The sequence below is a fragment of the Toxotes jaculatrix genome, chromosome 4 (genome assembly GCF_017976425.1).
Source record: "Toxotes jaculatrix isolate fToxJac2 chromosome 4, fToxJac2.pri, whole genome shotgun sequence".
Lineage (NCBI taxonomy): Eukaryota > Metazoa > Chordata > Actinopteri > Toxotidae > Toxotes > Toxotes jaculatrix.
The window spans coordinates 8,582,131-8,598,949 of record NC_054397.1 but is presented as its reverse complement, the minus strand read 5'-3'; the positions used below and the strand labels follow the sequence as shown (position 1 = coordinate 8,598,949).

Sequence of the window (16,819 nt, the reverse complement as noted above, 5' to 3'; positions counted from 1 at the left end):
GAACCTTACATTTAGTTTTTTTTCCATTAACCTTCAGAAATGAACAAATGGTCAGGCCACACTGTGGTCAAAAGGACTGAGGAGATGTGAATAAGGAACACCTGCCATTTTCCTTGGTCCGTTCAGTGGGTTGAAAACCCTATTTGGTCAACAGGTGGTTTTCTTTTTCTGTAAAAGCAGAACAGGACAGTTTGACCTGTATTGCTTCCATCAGTACTGCTCAAAATGCCAGTTTCATCTCTATGTGATACAAGCACATGATAACGTAACCTCAGAGAGAGGAAAAACAAGGAACAATTTTCTGGCTGGACTTAAGATCTTCTTCCGTCCGTCTGTCTGTCTCTGTTCTGCAAAACCCTCCTTCCCGCCAGATTCCCATATTATGTGGAGCAGAGTGACAGCTGTACTCCACCTGCCCCACCCCCTTCAAGTTCCCCGTCCCCCCGTGTCGGCTTTGTTCGCTCAGGGGATGAACAACTGAGAGGGACAGCAGGCCACAGTCTGGGTGGGCCAGATCTACCACCATGGCGCGCCTCCCTGCCTGCCCCCACATTGTTCACTCCAGTGTAAGAGAGGAGAATCTCCCTTTCCCTGACTTCTATTGTACATGCTGTCGGACTCTGAGGGCTGGAGTTGGCATGAGTCTCAATAAATCAAGAAATATTCAAGATGCCAGACTTCCCAGGGTATCACAGATATAGCACTTCAGAGAGAGATAAAAATGGTTTAACTTTGCCCAGAACAGGAAATGACAAATTAAAGACCCGTGAGAAAAATAGCTGCAAACATGGAAGTCCAAATAGCTGCTCTAACATGAATTTAAACATGACTGATGGTCTAATTTATTACAATTTTTATGGCACACATACTATATTAGACTGGCCATCAAATCCAATACACACTGTAGCTGCCTGGCTCAGCTCACATTTCCATTAGCTTTTCAAACTGACAATCATCGTAATTTCTGCTGGGATGAAACATTTTATAGGCTGCACGTATTTCTAAATGTCCCTGTTAGCAGCTATCTAATAAATTAGCTTCAGAGTGATTGATGCTAATCGCTGACATGGGCAGGGAAGGTATATTATGGAAGTGTGATACTGTTCTGTTTTAGGACCTTAGTGAGACTAACTGGATCCTCTCCAAAGCCTCACTGAAAGCTGCTTGACTTATTTTAGTGCAGAAAGTCACATAGTGGCTTCCTACAAAGTGGCACATATAAGTTCTTTGGGTACAGAATTTAACAATCAGAAAAGCTGTAAAACTGTGAAATATTTTGGATGAGGGCGCAGCATGGCAAAATGACCCAGAGGTAGAATGCTCTTCATAAAATTTAAAGTATCTAGTATCCTGTGTCAGCAAAACACCTACATGACATTACAGCCTCAGATTTTCCCTGCACCAGCGTCCTTGGACAGCACATTCTTCATCAGCTCATATTTACACAGCCGTGCCGCCTGCACCATACATAGATGCAGTGGGATAGTGGGTCAGGCCGGAGATATCATGGGAAACGAAGGTCAATATGACGCTTTGACGTTCACCAACATGATGCAAGGAAGAGCAACCTTCTAAGAATATCTTCATCAAGTGACAAGCATTGCCATCACTGCATTTCCTCATTAATCATCTTGTTGATATAAATACTGGGGAGGTTCCAGTCAGCTATGTTTGGTATTTAAATATCACAGTACATTTCAAATATCAAATATCTATTAAATCATGGGGATGTCCAAAGCTGATCTTTATTTTGATTCCTGTACATTTTGAGAAGTAAATAAAGAGAAAATAAAGATGTTTCTTTGAATGAAGAGAGCTTAACTTTGTTTCCTCTCTGTGTTCCAAGGAATTCATATTAGGAATGCTCCCTGATTAAATGTATTAATAACTGTGATCATTCCTTCCTGACAGCGGCAGCATGTGCTGTAAAGCGACACAGCACAGTGGCCAGATTGCTGCTTCGGTTCAGGACAGTGAAGTGATCTCTGGAGGATGTTGCAAATCATAATTTGACAGTGCCTGGGAGCCACATCCTGTTTGACCCTAGCTTGCCACACTTAGCATGGTGACACAGGCGTTTGAAACACTAATGTGGTCCTAAGAATCACTATGTTTCATCAAACTATTATGTGTAGAATAAAGATGAGACGAAAACAGACATAAACAAAGAGGCTTGAGATTGGACAACGTCCAGTCTTGTGCCATGGTAACCACACAAAAATCTCTTATGTAGCTACACCAACAAAAATTATAGTTATGTACAAACAAAAAGGGGCTAAGAGTCTATAACAACATTCTCTCTTTGAGGCTTAACATGTCAGAAACATGCACACAATGACAATGCTAACATGCTGATATTTACCTGGTATGATATTTATAATGGTCACTATCTTAGTTAACCCTGTTAGCATACCAACTTTTGCTGATTAAAGTACAGCTGAGGCTGACATGAATGTCTTTAGTTTTGTAAATACATGGTCAGAAAGAGCTGGACATTAAAACTTGATGATGACGGGATGATATAGGAAGTTAAGGGATGATCAAAGTTATTACAGTTCATCCCATGGGGAACACTAATGTTTGCAGCAACTTTCATGACAATCCATTCAACAAAGTTTGATGCATTTCACTCAAAAACACAAATTGCATCCTTATGGTGGTGCTAGAGGAAAAGCAGAGGTCACTAAAATCGGGAGGATACATCCCCTGGGCACCATGGGTGTAGTTACCGCCTCCAGTGGCAATTCATTCAAAAGTTGTCAAGATATTTCAGTTTGGACCAAAGTGGTGGACCAACCAACAGAACAACACTGCCATCGGCAGCTAGAAAGAAAAGCAGAAGGAAAGGAGGACGAGTAACTCAATGACAGCTTGGCCAGGGGCAGCAACAGCTTTGCCATATGAGAGAGGATAAGAATAACCTCTGTAGCCATACATCATAACTCCCCACCCCAGCAGCCCTGAAACAACCATAAATCAAAGCTGAGGAAAAAAGGACAAAAAGAGAAAGACAGACAGAGAACCAAGTAATGCCATGGTTCACTGAAAGGGACAGGGGAAAAAAACCTGAGGGGAAGGAGAGGGGAAAGAAATAGAGACGATGTAAAGAGATGAACACACCAAAGAAAAAGAATAGCGATACCCGAAGGGGTCTTGGAGGAGGGGAAGGAGAGTGGGAACAGAGAGTGGGGTGTGGTGAAGGGGGAATGAGAGGCCTAAGTTTCTTCGCGTCACAGGGGACCCTTACTGTGGCACCATTAGCCAGTAAATCTCCTTGCGACTGTTGACACGGGTGACATGTAAGATCCCTAAACACTGTTAGGAAGTAAGGGTGTAACATGGCTCTGTCAATCAGCACACAGCCTTACTGTATAGCAGAATACAGCCACTGTATTAAAGAAGACTGACCACAGTGTAACTATCACACACACCATCATATTCACCTTTAGTAGCTCTTTTTCATTCACTTTCTCTTTTTTGGTATCATTGAACCCACTGGGGAAGTGCCCCTGCAGAGCAGTCACCTCCGCAGTGGAAGTCTGCGGGTTATCGGGCTATCTGAGAATGGGTTGGATTTCTGCAGAGCTGGGAGTGGGGTGACGGAGGGCTTTGAAAGGGGATCCCCCTGGAGCCTTCCCTCTCACGTACACACCTGTCTGTTCGGGATACCACTGCACTTCCAGGCCCTGCTCTGTCTGTGGCCCTGGAGTCTGGAGTCTCCAAGGAAGTGCATTCCTGTCCCGGCTCTGAATGATCACATAACACTCAACCCACTGGGGTCTATGATCCCTCTCCAGAGCTGGACGACTACATTGTTGCTGCTGGAAAATGCACTGAGACTGATTCAGCTTATCTGAAGGCTCTGTTTCCTTTTTTCTTCTCATATCTGAAGACTTTGCACAGAGTTGCAAGATTATCTTGCACCTAATGTCTGAAAATCAGACATATACTGTACATACTGCACCAGTCCTGAGACTTAGAAATGAACGTAAACCTACAGATGTCCCAACACGTCTGAAAGCAAGTAAGGGTTTCTTCTCTTAGCCTGTGGCTCATTGCGTCTGTGATGCCTGATGGACAAGGATAGATACAAGCTGTGTATCCACTTGTAAAAACAAGTATTTATTGCCTCAGTTGCATCCCACACTTTGAATGGCTGTAGGGAGTTTCTGACCTGGTCACTCGCACACAGGTTATTGCTTTTCCCATAGAAATTCCTCCACAGACAGTGAGAATGACTCAAGTTGAACTACAGTTTGTGTTGGGGTCACTGTCACATCATTACTGGAGGGTTAAGTTTGTTATTTTTACTATTTTGCAAGAATTCAAAAGATTTTGTAAAGGATGAAGTAGATGACTTCACTTAAGACATATCAGATACATTTATTTTTATACAATTTCACTACTTTCTTGGCCTTTTTGCAATCGTGGCTGTCAGATAAACAAAATAAATAACACTTCAGGATAAAAGAAAACAAATTCTCTAAATTCTCTAAAACTGTAAATTTTGGCTTTTAGCAGGCTTAAAACATTTTTTTAGGCGAACACAACCCAAATAATCTGAGAGAATATTCTGCGTTGCAACTTCCTCTGGTTCACTCACTCTTTTTTTTTTTTTTTAAATCTTCTTCTGTCATACAATATCTTTTTTGCATATTTCAGCTTTGAATGATTTATGCATCTCTGACACATTTCTGCAAAAAGGTGAGGAGTTTAAAAGACTGACTGATGTGTCCTGACTCGACAGAGCTAAGTTCCTCCTCCGAGTTTGGAATTTAACCACTGACCAGCAGCTCCACTCTGAGATTCCCGGCATCAAACTAATTGTCCACTCTTGACCTCTTACTAAGACACACTTGTTACACAATTACGACAGCCACACTTCAGCTGTGCCCAGCCACACACAGGCTATTCCTACTTCACACATGGCACCTCTCTGATTAAGATCTTAATGTCCTGTATCTGCAGATATACACACACTCTCACAGTTACAAACATGCATGCTGGCAACATTTGAGCCTATAAGACTTAAAAGGTATGCCACACTGCTACACTACTCCATGAGGATATGTTAATGATTTGTGTATTAGTGTGTGTGTGTGTGTGTGTGTGTAAGTGTATTATTGACCCACTTGTAAAGAAGCATCAGTGCAGTACATGTAGTGACAGGTACCTTTTAAAGGCTGCTAAGACCCTTGAACAGCTGCCCATATCAGTGCATCTGAGGAGTACGTCCTGACACGAGGTCACACCCAGGCTGTGTTTAGCATAACAACTTACTCAGCTGAATTGTTTTAGAATGCTATGTCTGCAGGAAACACAATGGTTAAACTTAATTCAGGGTTAAGAAAACACTGATGTTTACAAAGGAGGTTTATAGCCCATTAAGTTACTGGGGTCAGTTCTCAATAATGAGATCCAAAAAGATCTGAAGCAACAGAGAAATCACCAAAGAAATCAATCAATTGTGATTACTTTTTATTGTGTTGAAACCTTTCTATTTATTTAACTTTTTTTTTCACTATTATCTATTCAGTGAATTCACATTTCAAAATGAAATAGTGCTAAGTGCTAACAGAGACCAGTTTAAGTGGAACATCTTGGGTGCAACTCTCTACTGGCCCAGGGTTTTGCTTCTCACACAAACAGCTACTTACTTATACCTACTTAGATTTATACGCAGATAGGATGACCATCAGTATGCTCTCCACCTGCATGTCCATACAAGTCCAGGATAAAGCTCCCACCCCCAGTCACCTCGCCAACACTTCACATTGGCTCATCTCACTATTATCTGTTATTTGATCTTTTCTTTCCGGATGTTTGTGTGTGTGTGAGTGTGTGTGTGTTTATGTACAGGCTGAGTGTGTAACCACAACTATCAGATAAGTGGATTAATATATGCATATGCCATCAGTCACACATACACTTTGGTGTGAGCTGAGGGCCCCGTCTGTGCCCTTTACATGTGAACCGTGGTCATGCAGAAACATGGTTTTTGTTTTATGTCCCAGCCTGCACCACTGCACCTGGTTCAGCTGAGTTGGCTGGAAGCTTAAACAAAGTAGGAAAGCAAACAGAAAAAGGACTATTGAGCTAATTGAAGCCCTTGTTCCCTTCCTGTGGTTAAACCTCCACTTAGAGACAGAAATGCCAACCAGCTTTGCCTAAGGCAGATTAATAGGCCACAAATGCAAGGTAAAGAAATATTAATAGCAATGCTGGTGGACAGTATTGGTTAAAGAATAATAATGGCTGTGTTATCTTTTTCAAGCTATGTTAGAGCTGCTGGCCCTCGTTAAAAATAAATTATCACCTTTCATGTACAGTTTGGGGAAACAGTTAATTTGTAGGTGTTCAGTTGAGGCTAATAGGAGGCTTCACTTTGCTGACAAGAAGACAGTAATTTGGCAAAAGCTCACATCATCCTGGTCCTGCCTTCTCAATGGCCCTGATAGTAACATCCAGCATAATTATAGACTAAACATTCCCTCCACCATTGATTGCATTTCCAAATCTTGTATTTTATAGCTGATGTTAAAATAGCAAAGGACACCTGCTACCTTTTACTGCTCTGCATTTGCTATATTTGTGATACTGTTGGAGTAAATCTATGAAAAAGTCAGAGGTGACAAGCTTATACATTATACTGTAACTCATCGTTGTGACTGTGCCATGAACAGGTTTTTGGTGAAATACCTAGTATTCTTTAGATCATAACATTCACAAAGTATTGTTCCTTTTCACTTTTCACACACTTGCAGGTCAAACTGAGCTGTGATTTTATTTTGTGGGCTGTTTCCCAGATTAAAGTATAAACTGGATATCTTTTCATGTACACCTTCACACATTTTACAGTGTCACTTAAAATAGATGATGAAAGAAGAGATTTGAAAGCTCTGAGAAGCACCCTGAGGGAATGGTACTTATTGTTCCTTTGCAATAAAGTTTAGAGCATGCGGCAGTCCCTCCTCTTTCACTTTTCCCAACAAACAGTCAGTGTTAGGCTTAAGTCTCCTTTGACCCCTGTCCTTTAAACCTGCCACCCTTTCCAGTGGGGCGAAAAGAGATGGCGGCTCTATACTGGGTGTCAGTCATGGCCAACTGCCTTAAGTCTTTGTGATGCAAACACTTTGGAGATTGACAGAGAGCAGGAAGTTTCAGTTTTGAGGAGCCATTAAGACAGATAAAGCCTGAAGAGAGCCTTTGGGCAAATGATTCCTTGGTAATAGGCCCCAGTTTGGTGTCAGTGCACACGACTATGAAATTTTAAAGGGTTCCTACCGTTGTCTTCAACTGTGAAGTAGAAGATATCGCTTGTGGCGTTGCTCCCATCCAACAGCACGTAACAGATCTTCATGTCATTGATATCAGCTGTTGGTATAGACAAATTTAGAGAGATGGAGTGGTAGCTGAAAACGTTGGTAAGATAACTGTGACGACTAAGCCTATTTAACAAGGTTTAAGTTACAGCCCTTAGGCTGCAAAGTAATATGGGCCACAGAGGACATGTGATACAAAGCATTCAGGATTGTTTTAGGCTAAGTCTAAATGTCTTCTCAGTTAGAAATATCTACTACAGAAATATTGTCTACATTTAATATTATGATGATGACTAATTAGTTACAGTCAAATTTGTATCACTATTAGTGCTATTAGTATAATAAAGTATACAATAAACTGCAGACTGCAGAATCAGTAAGTAAACTCCTTCATAGTACACGTAATAATTTAATCCTGTATTAATATCAATTAATGTAGCTTAAATTTCCAAAATTCTGTTTAAAGATTTAATGGTATGACTTTTGCTTACCTTGTGTGAAGGTTTTGATGCTGTCATTGCCTAGAGCAGTGTTCATGATGAAGCCATGTAGAGGAGCCTCAGACACACTGTATTTCAGGACCTTGTGGGCACTGTCACGATCCTCTGATCGAAGGGACTTGCTGGTGATCACAAAGCCCAGGTGGCCTGTTTGGAGGACCTTCAGTGAGGCTGCAGCCTTATTGACCACAATCTGGGGCACACCATTGTCCACTGTGTTGATGTGAATGGTCATCATCTGGGGTTTGCGTGTCTCATACACAGTGTCAGGAAAAATGTAAAAATCTGTATGTGTGCCATCTGTGACAGTGAAGGAGAAGCTGTCTTCATTGGTCTCTGTGCCATCGTGCTTATAGCTGATAAGATTCTCATTCAGGTCCTGCTTGGTAAAGGTTGTGATTGGTTGGGTATTGTTGAAAAGCAGCTGCCCGTGCACTGGCACCTGGGTGACTATGAAGCGCAACAAGTTGTCTGGGGTGTCCCGATCCTCAGCTGTCAGCTCAAATGGTGTGATGAGCTTGGTTTCTCCCTCTTCCACAACCAGCCTGTTTATAGTCAGGACAGGTTTCTTATTATCAACGTCAGTGATGGACACTCTGAAGGTTCGGAAGACTGGATTGTAACCATCAGTTACTTCAAACTCAAAGCTGTCCATTTTCATCTCATCATCAGAGGTGTGGATGTAGTAGATCTTGTTGCCAGCAAGCTGCAGCTGGGTGAAGGTGGAGATGGGAACACCTGGATGGTCAGTGCTCTCTAAGTGGCCTCTGCTAGGTGCTCTTGTGATGCTGAAGCTGAGGTATTCATCAGGACTGTTGATATCAGTGGTGCTGAGGAGATCAGTGGTTAGAGTGACTTTCCCTCCTTCCTTGAGAGTCACACCTTTGTTGATAACATCTGGGAATACCATGTCAATGCTTCCAATGTTGATATAAAAATAACGGTCAATAAGGGGATTGATACCATCTGTGACATCAAACTTAAGCAAGTCACGGATTCCCTCCTGGCCTGTGTGTACATACTGAATGAGCTGTTTGTCAATTTCGTCCTGTGTGAAGTTCATCCCTAGGGTGATGTTACCTAAAACGTCACCAAACTTGCTGATTCTCTGCAGGTAGCCTTGGCCAGGGCCATACCTCACAACATATGTTAGGTCTTTGTCTTCAGAGTCAAGATCTGTGGCCTTTAAAACCCTGTTGCTGATGACTTTTGTCTCTCCAATCTCAACATCAAGGCCATCATTTATAGCCATCCTTGGGGTCTCATCGTCAACAGGAATAACCATGATAAGAACAGTTTTTTCCACTGTATGTTTCCCATCTGAGAGTCTGATTTCAAAGCTGTCTTCTTTGGTCTCTGAGTCATCATGTTCGTAGACAACATTGGATGCCTCTTTGATTTGTTCCAAGTTGAAGTTATCTACAGGGACGGTGCCAGTGGTGAGCTGCTGGACTATTGTACCATGCTTGGGTTTTTTAATGATCTCAAAGTATAGTTCGTCCCCAGGGATGTCAGCATCAGCTGCATTCAGAATTGGTGTATCAATTACCAGACTCATGCCCTCCATCACCACAAACTCACGAATAAAAATTTCAGGCTTCTCATCATTGGCTGGGATGATGACTATGGGGAAAAAGTGGCGTTCGGAGAAGTTAATACCATCTGAACAACGGAAGGTGTAACGATCTTCCACAGGTTCAACACCTTTGTGGATGCTTTGGACATAGTAGATATGACCAAGGGCAACATCTTTAATGCTAAAGGCAGTGATGGCTGTTCCTGCCCGGGATTTCTCAGAACCTGCGGCTGGGGAGATGTTTTCGACATAACCAGATGTTGGTTGGACAATGATGGTGCACAGGATATCGTCATTGTCTGTGTCAATATCTTCCGTTTGGATGTGGTCCAGAGTAATGACATTTTTCTCCCCTTCCACAACAACAAACTGCTCTCCAACACTGACAATCGGTGGAATGCTGTCAACAGGAAGGATGGTGACGTGAACTGTCACACCTTGGACCTTGTTGCCGCCAACAACCCACTGATCCGACATATCAGACAGAGTAAGGTTGAAGGAGTCGTGTTCTTTGACCGGTCCAATTTCACCAGATGTGTGAGCATACACCACCACCCCATTAATGATATCCTCCTGAGTGAATCTCTCAGCAGGAGCACCATTGACCAGAATTTCACCCAGTCTGGGAGGTTCTTCCACAATGAAAGTGAGCATGAGGTCATCTGTGTCTTCATCACGGCCTTGAATGACGTTGCTTGTAATCTCTGTTGCTCCATTCTCCAGTACATCGATGGAGGCTCCGAGCAGGCCAGCTGGGAGCATGATTGTGGGCGTCTCATCATCAACAGGCTCAATGGTGATCTTAATGGTGATGGGTACCTCATGGAAACCATCACTGACATCAAGCTTGATAACATCACTGAGGGATTCTTCTCCACCGTGAATGTAAGTTAGGCGGCTATTTGCAATATCTTCAAGCACAAACGTTTCACCGTTTGACATGTCAATCCCCAAATACTGCAGCTGCCCGTACTGAGGAATTTGGGTCACAGTAAAGATGATATTTTCATCATCTGTATCTGTGTCAGTAGCATGCAGTTCCTTCCTAGTAATGACATATGTACTTCTTTCCATAACAGTGAACCCTGTGTTGGTGATAACTGGGGGCTTGTTGTCAACTGGCTGTAGGAAAATGGTGAATAGTCCATCTGCTGAGTTACCAGCTGTGTCTTCCACAATGAATGTGAACTGAGCCACTTTTGGAGTGATGCCCAGCTCCTGGTCTGGAGGCTTGTAAGCTACTTTGTGGTGATTAACCTGGGCCTGTGTGAACTCTGTAATTACAGTGTCGGGCCTATCAGTCAGTACAATTTCACCTAAGGGGGCTGGATTGTTCTCATCTGTGTCAGTTGGGGGCTTAGTGATGGTATACTTGAGGTCCCTGTCATCTGAATCTAAATCAGTATAACATAAGAATTTCTTCTTGAAGTGTGTCAGCTCATACTCCTGGACTGTCATGTGAAGGGTGGTGCCTGGTAAGAGCTCTGGGGCAAGGTCATCAACAGGGTGGATTTTGATGGTGAACATGTGCTCGCCTGATTGATTAGGAGGATCATTATCATCTTGGACCCGGAACACAAACTGATCAATCACAGTGGTGGTGCTATGGGGTCCAATGTGACGATAGAACAGCTTTCCATCAAGAATATCCTGCTGAAACCACTCAGTCACCACCTGCTCAAACATCTCATCTGTCTCGCTGAATTTCCACAGAGACGGGTCAGATGGAGGCTCAACTTGCCTTAGCAGCAGCTCCCCGACAGTGGAATATGGTGCCTCTAGGATAAACTTTATGGTGGAGTCTTCTGAATCAACGTCTGTTGCACTCAGGATGAAAGGAGAGATTTGCATAACTTCATTCTTGAAGAGCACCAGGCCGGTGTTAGCATTGATAATAGGGGGCTCATCATCAGTAGGGGCAATAGTGATAGGGAACAAAAATTCCACTTCATTACTGCCATCAGTCATTCTAAAAATAATGTTGTCGCTATACGTATCGCTGCCGTCATGCTGGTACACCACAATGCCGGCGTCTAGATCAGCAGGTGTAAAGAATTTCCTGCGAGTGCCAAGCAGGGTCAGGTCTCCATGCTTTAAGCCATCAACGACCGTAATTCTCACATCTTCTAGGTTGTCCTCATCACTAATCTCTAAATTCTGGGAGCTGGAGAGCGCTCGGGACTGCCCTTCAAACAAAAGCTGCCCTGTATTTTTGGTTGCTACAGGAGCCAAGGTATTCATGGGCTTCACCACAATCATAAAAGCAAATGTATCAGACACAGCACCATCAGTGTCTACAATTTCAAACTCTAGCTGGAAAATCCTCTCTACTTCTGAGTCTTCTGAGGGTGGTTTGTATGCTATTTTAAGATCTTTGATGTCTCTCTGATAGAAGGAGGTGATCGGCAGGTTCTGATCATCTGTGCTGATGATATAACCCTGCTGAGGGCTCAGTGGTGAAGTAATGTTGAAGATTAAATCATCTGGGTCAGATTCAACATCTTCTGCGGCCAGCATATCACTTGTAATTGCTGTCATCACAAACTGATCAACCTCCATCATCATCATGGCTACAAAGCTGGGTTTAGGGGCAGCATTCTCTGCACCCTCTCTGATTCTAACCATCATTTGAAAATGCTCTTGCATTATGGTGTTGCCTTCATTATCCTGCAGCTCCACCATCATTGGAATATAGTCTCTGTTTGGTGACTTTGTTTTAGCAGTGTGCTTGTAGCGAATGCCCTGTTTCACAAACTCATCACAGTCAACCATTTGGCCATTGGTGGGGTTATTCAAAAGAGTGCCATACCTGGGAAGACCTCCTGCGCCGACCAGAGTGGTGATCTTACACTGTGTGACACCATCCTCAAAAGAAAACTCCAGACCCTTTTTGTCAATAGGGTTGCTGTCACCACTGAGCTTTTCTACATTAAGAGGCATATTCCGGGTGAGGATCTCAAGCTGCTGGAAAACCACCTCCACTTCCAGCATAAAAGGGATGATAACTGTGTCCGTCTGGGAGTCATAACGAAGCTGCAGCTTCACACGATCCTTGCTGGGGCTCCGAGATCCAAAATGAGTGTATTTCACTTCATCCGATCCAAATGAGCAGGGGAACTTCTTAGGGGTGAGCATCCCAGGTTTCTGGGCCAGCGGGTCATTGTCCAAAACTGTGATGTGGCAGCGGTCACCGGGCTGCACTTCTGTTACCAGATCATTCACAGGGTCCAGATACACAGACCTCCCAAAAGACACCCTGATCCCATTGTTAGCAATGATGATGTTGTCTTCATTAGGTCCAGATCTGTGGTGATAGAGGTGAGCTGGGTCAAATGGCTCTGCATCTACTGAGGAAAAACAGAAGCTGAGAGAAAATGTCACAAGCAGGCATCTCAAAAATGCCCACTTTTTACAAAGTTTGTAACTTTGCAGACAACCAGCCATGTCCACTGCTAGTTGCCTTGCAATTTATTTTACAAGTCAGCAGTAGTAGGCAGATTAGTCTCCCAAGAGGGGAAAAAGCAGTAAAAGAATAAACTTCTTTCTGATGTTTTGGGCCTTGGAGTTTGTCCCCTCTGGCTCTCTCTCTTTCTGTGTGGCCACACAGAGACACAAGTGTGGTGAAGGCTGCAGGGCTGTGCAGGTAATAATGAAACAGTAGACAGTGACAGGCGCAGGCTCCTCCTTCTGTCAGCACAGGGAGGGAGCCTCCTGCCCCCATAGCTAATTTAAGAAAGACCATTGGACAAGACTGTGAAAGTGCTCCCTCAGCCAACACCCACCCTTCTCCCCTTGTCTCACAGAAAAGTAGATCTTTTCAAGATTTACTTCTGGAAATTACTGTGCATAGAAGACTTTAACTGAGCATGAGCTCAATGACTTTTTGAGTGCAGTGGAGACCTCTAATGAGTAAATGGATTAATAAAGATATCTTTGACCCACCTGTGCATTTACATTGAATAAATTAAGTATAGTAATCTCTTTGCTCAGTATTAAGTTGATTTGGTCAAGTAGTTTAACAAGTGGTTTAAAAGTTGTTGTTTTTTTCAGTTGCATGCTCTGATGCACCATCACTGACCTGTGTGATTTCACACGCAGCTTTGGAGGGGCAGGGGCGGATCCTCAAGTGTGGGAACTGTGTGAAAGAAGGAAGAAATCCCTTATTACAGTTCAATCAGTGTCTCCCTGTCAAGGTCAAATCTGGCATCCCAGCACTCCTTGACAACCCCATTGTACCAGAAGCTGCAGTGCACAATTCAGCTAACAACTATCAGTTAAAATGCACAAGTGCAATTTGATTATGATAGATTTCTTTGATCTCTTGAATTAGAAAAAAAAATCAACATTAGATACATTTTGCTACACTCAACATGGATTTGAGTGCTTATCTAGACTCACTGACTTCCAATATCAGCAGTAACTAAGAATTGACAAAAAATGTAAACTTAAAAATTGTCATCAACAAAATGAAACAATGCACATGAGCTGTGACAAATGATCCTCCACAGGCTTTTGTGTTCTGTTCACGTGTCAGAGTGCCTCTGAGGTCATGTCACAGGGACACCTCGGCACCGGAGTGGCCATCAGCCCCACACTGAAGGACAATAACCTGGCATCAGCTGGCAGGACAGGTGTATGGACACTGTTTGATGTGTCACACACATAGAAAACACAACACAGCCTAAATACTGCTCACTGTTTTGTGAAATGAGTGCTCTTCATGTTGTACTTGCTAAGCCCTCATTTGTCGCTGGCTAGGATCTAAATCATGCTATATCCAATCATGGTAATGCCATTTCTTATTGTGTCAGTGTTTAATTTGAGACATTTGATGCAGGATGTTAAATTTTTTTCTTAAGCTGATAGCTGACAATATAAAAAGTTTAGCAGAGAGAGGTAAAATGTATGAATAAAGTACACAGGATAGGCTTTTTCTGCAGGGATACTGACAAAGCACAGCATGGAGAAATCAAGCAGTCATACTGGATGCAGTGAGAATGTGAGAATGTGTACTCAGTATGGTGCACAAGGTCATGTTAAGATAAAAATACCTAGTAGCCTTTTATGGATCATCTTATGAGTTGAGCCTGACACTCGATGGAGTGATCTGTGCGCGTTGCTCAAACATTTTCACACAGTCCTTTCTCTTGCAGTGCTTGAAATATCTGACATTATTTACATTTTACTGCCAGTGATGTAATGATGGTATATTGCTGTATAGAAGGACAAACCTTCTATTGAGTCACATTTTTTTAATAAACAAATACATCTGTAATTTTATCAGGTTAAGCACAGATTTAAAAAGAAGTGCTCATGATCAGTGAGTTGCTCTAATGCACACAAATACAAGACTGAAAATCTGCTGAAAGAGAATATCTGGAATGAAACCTTTTTACAAATAGTAAATTAGCTTCAATTTGATTCTGTAACTATGACAATTTAAGTTATTACTCTGAAAAAGTTAATCTCTTTTTTGGACATGATAATGCTTTTAGGACAACACTGTGAACCACTCAGCAACTTCCCCTAAGTGAGAGCCAAATAGCAGACATGCCATTTGCATCCAGGCATTCTGTATCACACTTTTCACTGCATCCTCTAAATAAATCTTGTCCTCCTGACTTAACCAGCCAAGAATAAAAAGGGGGCACACACCACAGGGTGTAACTATAGAAACAAACACAGCAATCTTTTTATACTTTGCTATTCTTGGATTTCACTCACATTCCTCTCATGGTGAAGAAGTGTACTGCAAAACATCAAAACCCATAGATTTACAACTGAAACAGAAGCATTTGTGTTTGAATCCAAATTTCTTTTAAGACTGAGAAAATTCTGAAATTGTTTCCTGGGTCATGAAATGTGAGAAATGAAACTGGCACCCCGGCTACAGTACTGTACAAGTGAGCGGAAAACAGTTACTAAATGTGTCTGTTCATTAAGCCATTAGCTTGCCTTTGTCCAGTTTATACATTAAAGACATGACATGCCTTTAATGAGCATCTAAGGTAAACAGAGAAAGAAGCTGGGTCGAGGCCAGGCCTGCTGCCCATGATCAACTCTTCATCCGGGAGGCAGCTCATGATGACAGCAGGCACTAATGACCTCATGATAGATGGAAAACAAAGCCCGAATAGATCCCATCCCCATATCCTTAACAGTCACCCAGAGAGAAGCTAGGATTTGCCTTCTTTCCTCTTGCAGTTGTTCTGTTCTGTCAAAATGAAACCGCGTTCAGATCCAGATCTCCATCACTGTCGTTTAGCTCATCAGAAACAGGTTTTCCTTAAATAACACAGAATGCTAAAGAAGTTCTAAAGTTCTCACACATTTGTCATGTTTTCAGTACATCGATATTCAATATTTTAACCATGTTCCAGGCATTTGTTTCCAGAGAAAAAGCTCTAAAAACCCAGTGTAATCTACCTTCTCAGCACCAAACAGCAGACTTACATAGCTAGCAACTAGCTAGCCCATGAACATAATATAGAATTCAGACTTACATTCACCGACTTACATTATCAACTGGTTTCCACTGCCCCCAAGTAGGCAAAAAAAAAAAGTTAACTTGTCAACCATCAACTTGTCCTCTGTTTTGGTTTTTGTCTGGTTTATACCCATCAGCATTAGAGTACTTTTTGTTAAGAGCTAATTAGGAAATGTAAGCATGCTAACAAGCTAAACTAAGTGGGTGACATGGAAAGCATTATACCAGTTAAACATTAGCATGATGCCATTGTCACTGTGAGCATGTTAGCATGCTGATTTTAGCCTTTAGCCTCTAGCATTGGTATGCCTAAGTACAGGAGCTGTTAGCATGAATGTAGATTCTTAGTCTTGTTTTTCTCTTAGCTGGAACAATAAAATAGAAACATAACTCAACATCACACCACCTCAGGACCAAGGAAACAAAATCAGTTTTTGAAGTCATGCCAGGATTTTTCAGGATCAGGCAAATTCTGTACAAATGTCTTTCATGATTTGTCATCATGTGTCACAGGCAGTAAATAATACCTCAGTTTGAAAATATGATACACTTGTATATGGAGTAAGTGCTTTGGTTTGAAACCAATACAAAAAGAAAATAGAACCTGAAAATTTATCATTTACATTGAGTGAATTTAGTGTAAAAATAGGTCAGGAAATATGACTTAATAGACTTAAATCATTATGTCATTCCACAACGTAGCACTCTGACAGAAGCTTTAATTGATGTTTTCCCTTTACACTAGTTACAGTTTCAGTGATCATTCTTCGCCTTCTCAGCATGTCCATAACGCTTATCACTTGAGAACATCTCAACCATTCATATGACTGATGAACAGCTAAGTCCAGCTGTGCTCAACACTTGTAGATGAGTATCATTGTCAGTGTGTGTGTTTGTCTAGAGACTATGCAGAAGGTCAACTACAGGTAAAGGT

The 16,819-nt window shown here is 42.2% G+C and overlaps 1 protein-coding gene across 2 annotated transcripts in view; it reads right to left on the bottom strand.

Annotated features, from left to right (window-relative positions):
* Positions 1–12,842, bottom strand: part of frem3 (Fras1 related extracellular matrix 3) — a 31,025-nt gene extending 18,183 nt beyond the window's left edge. For both annotated transcript variants that reach the window (XM_041036014.1, XM_041036013.1), the window contains exons 1-2: positions 7,814–12,842; positions 7,285–7,374 (exon numbers count right to left, since the gene is read on the bottom strand). In XM_041036014.1, coding sequence (XP_040891948.1) covers positions 7,285–7,374; positions 7,814–12,842 — 5,119 coding nt within the window. The remainder of the gene's footprint in view (positions 1–7,284; positions 7,375–7,813) is intronic.
* Between the last annotated feature and the right edge of the window lie 3,977 nt (positions 12,843–16,819).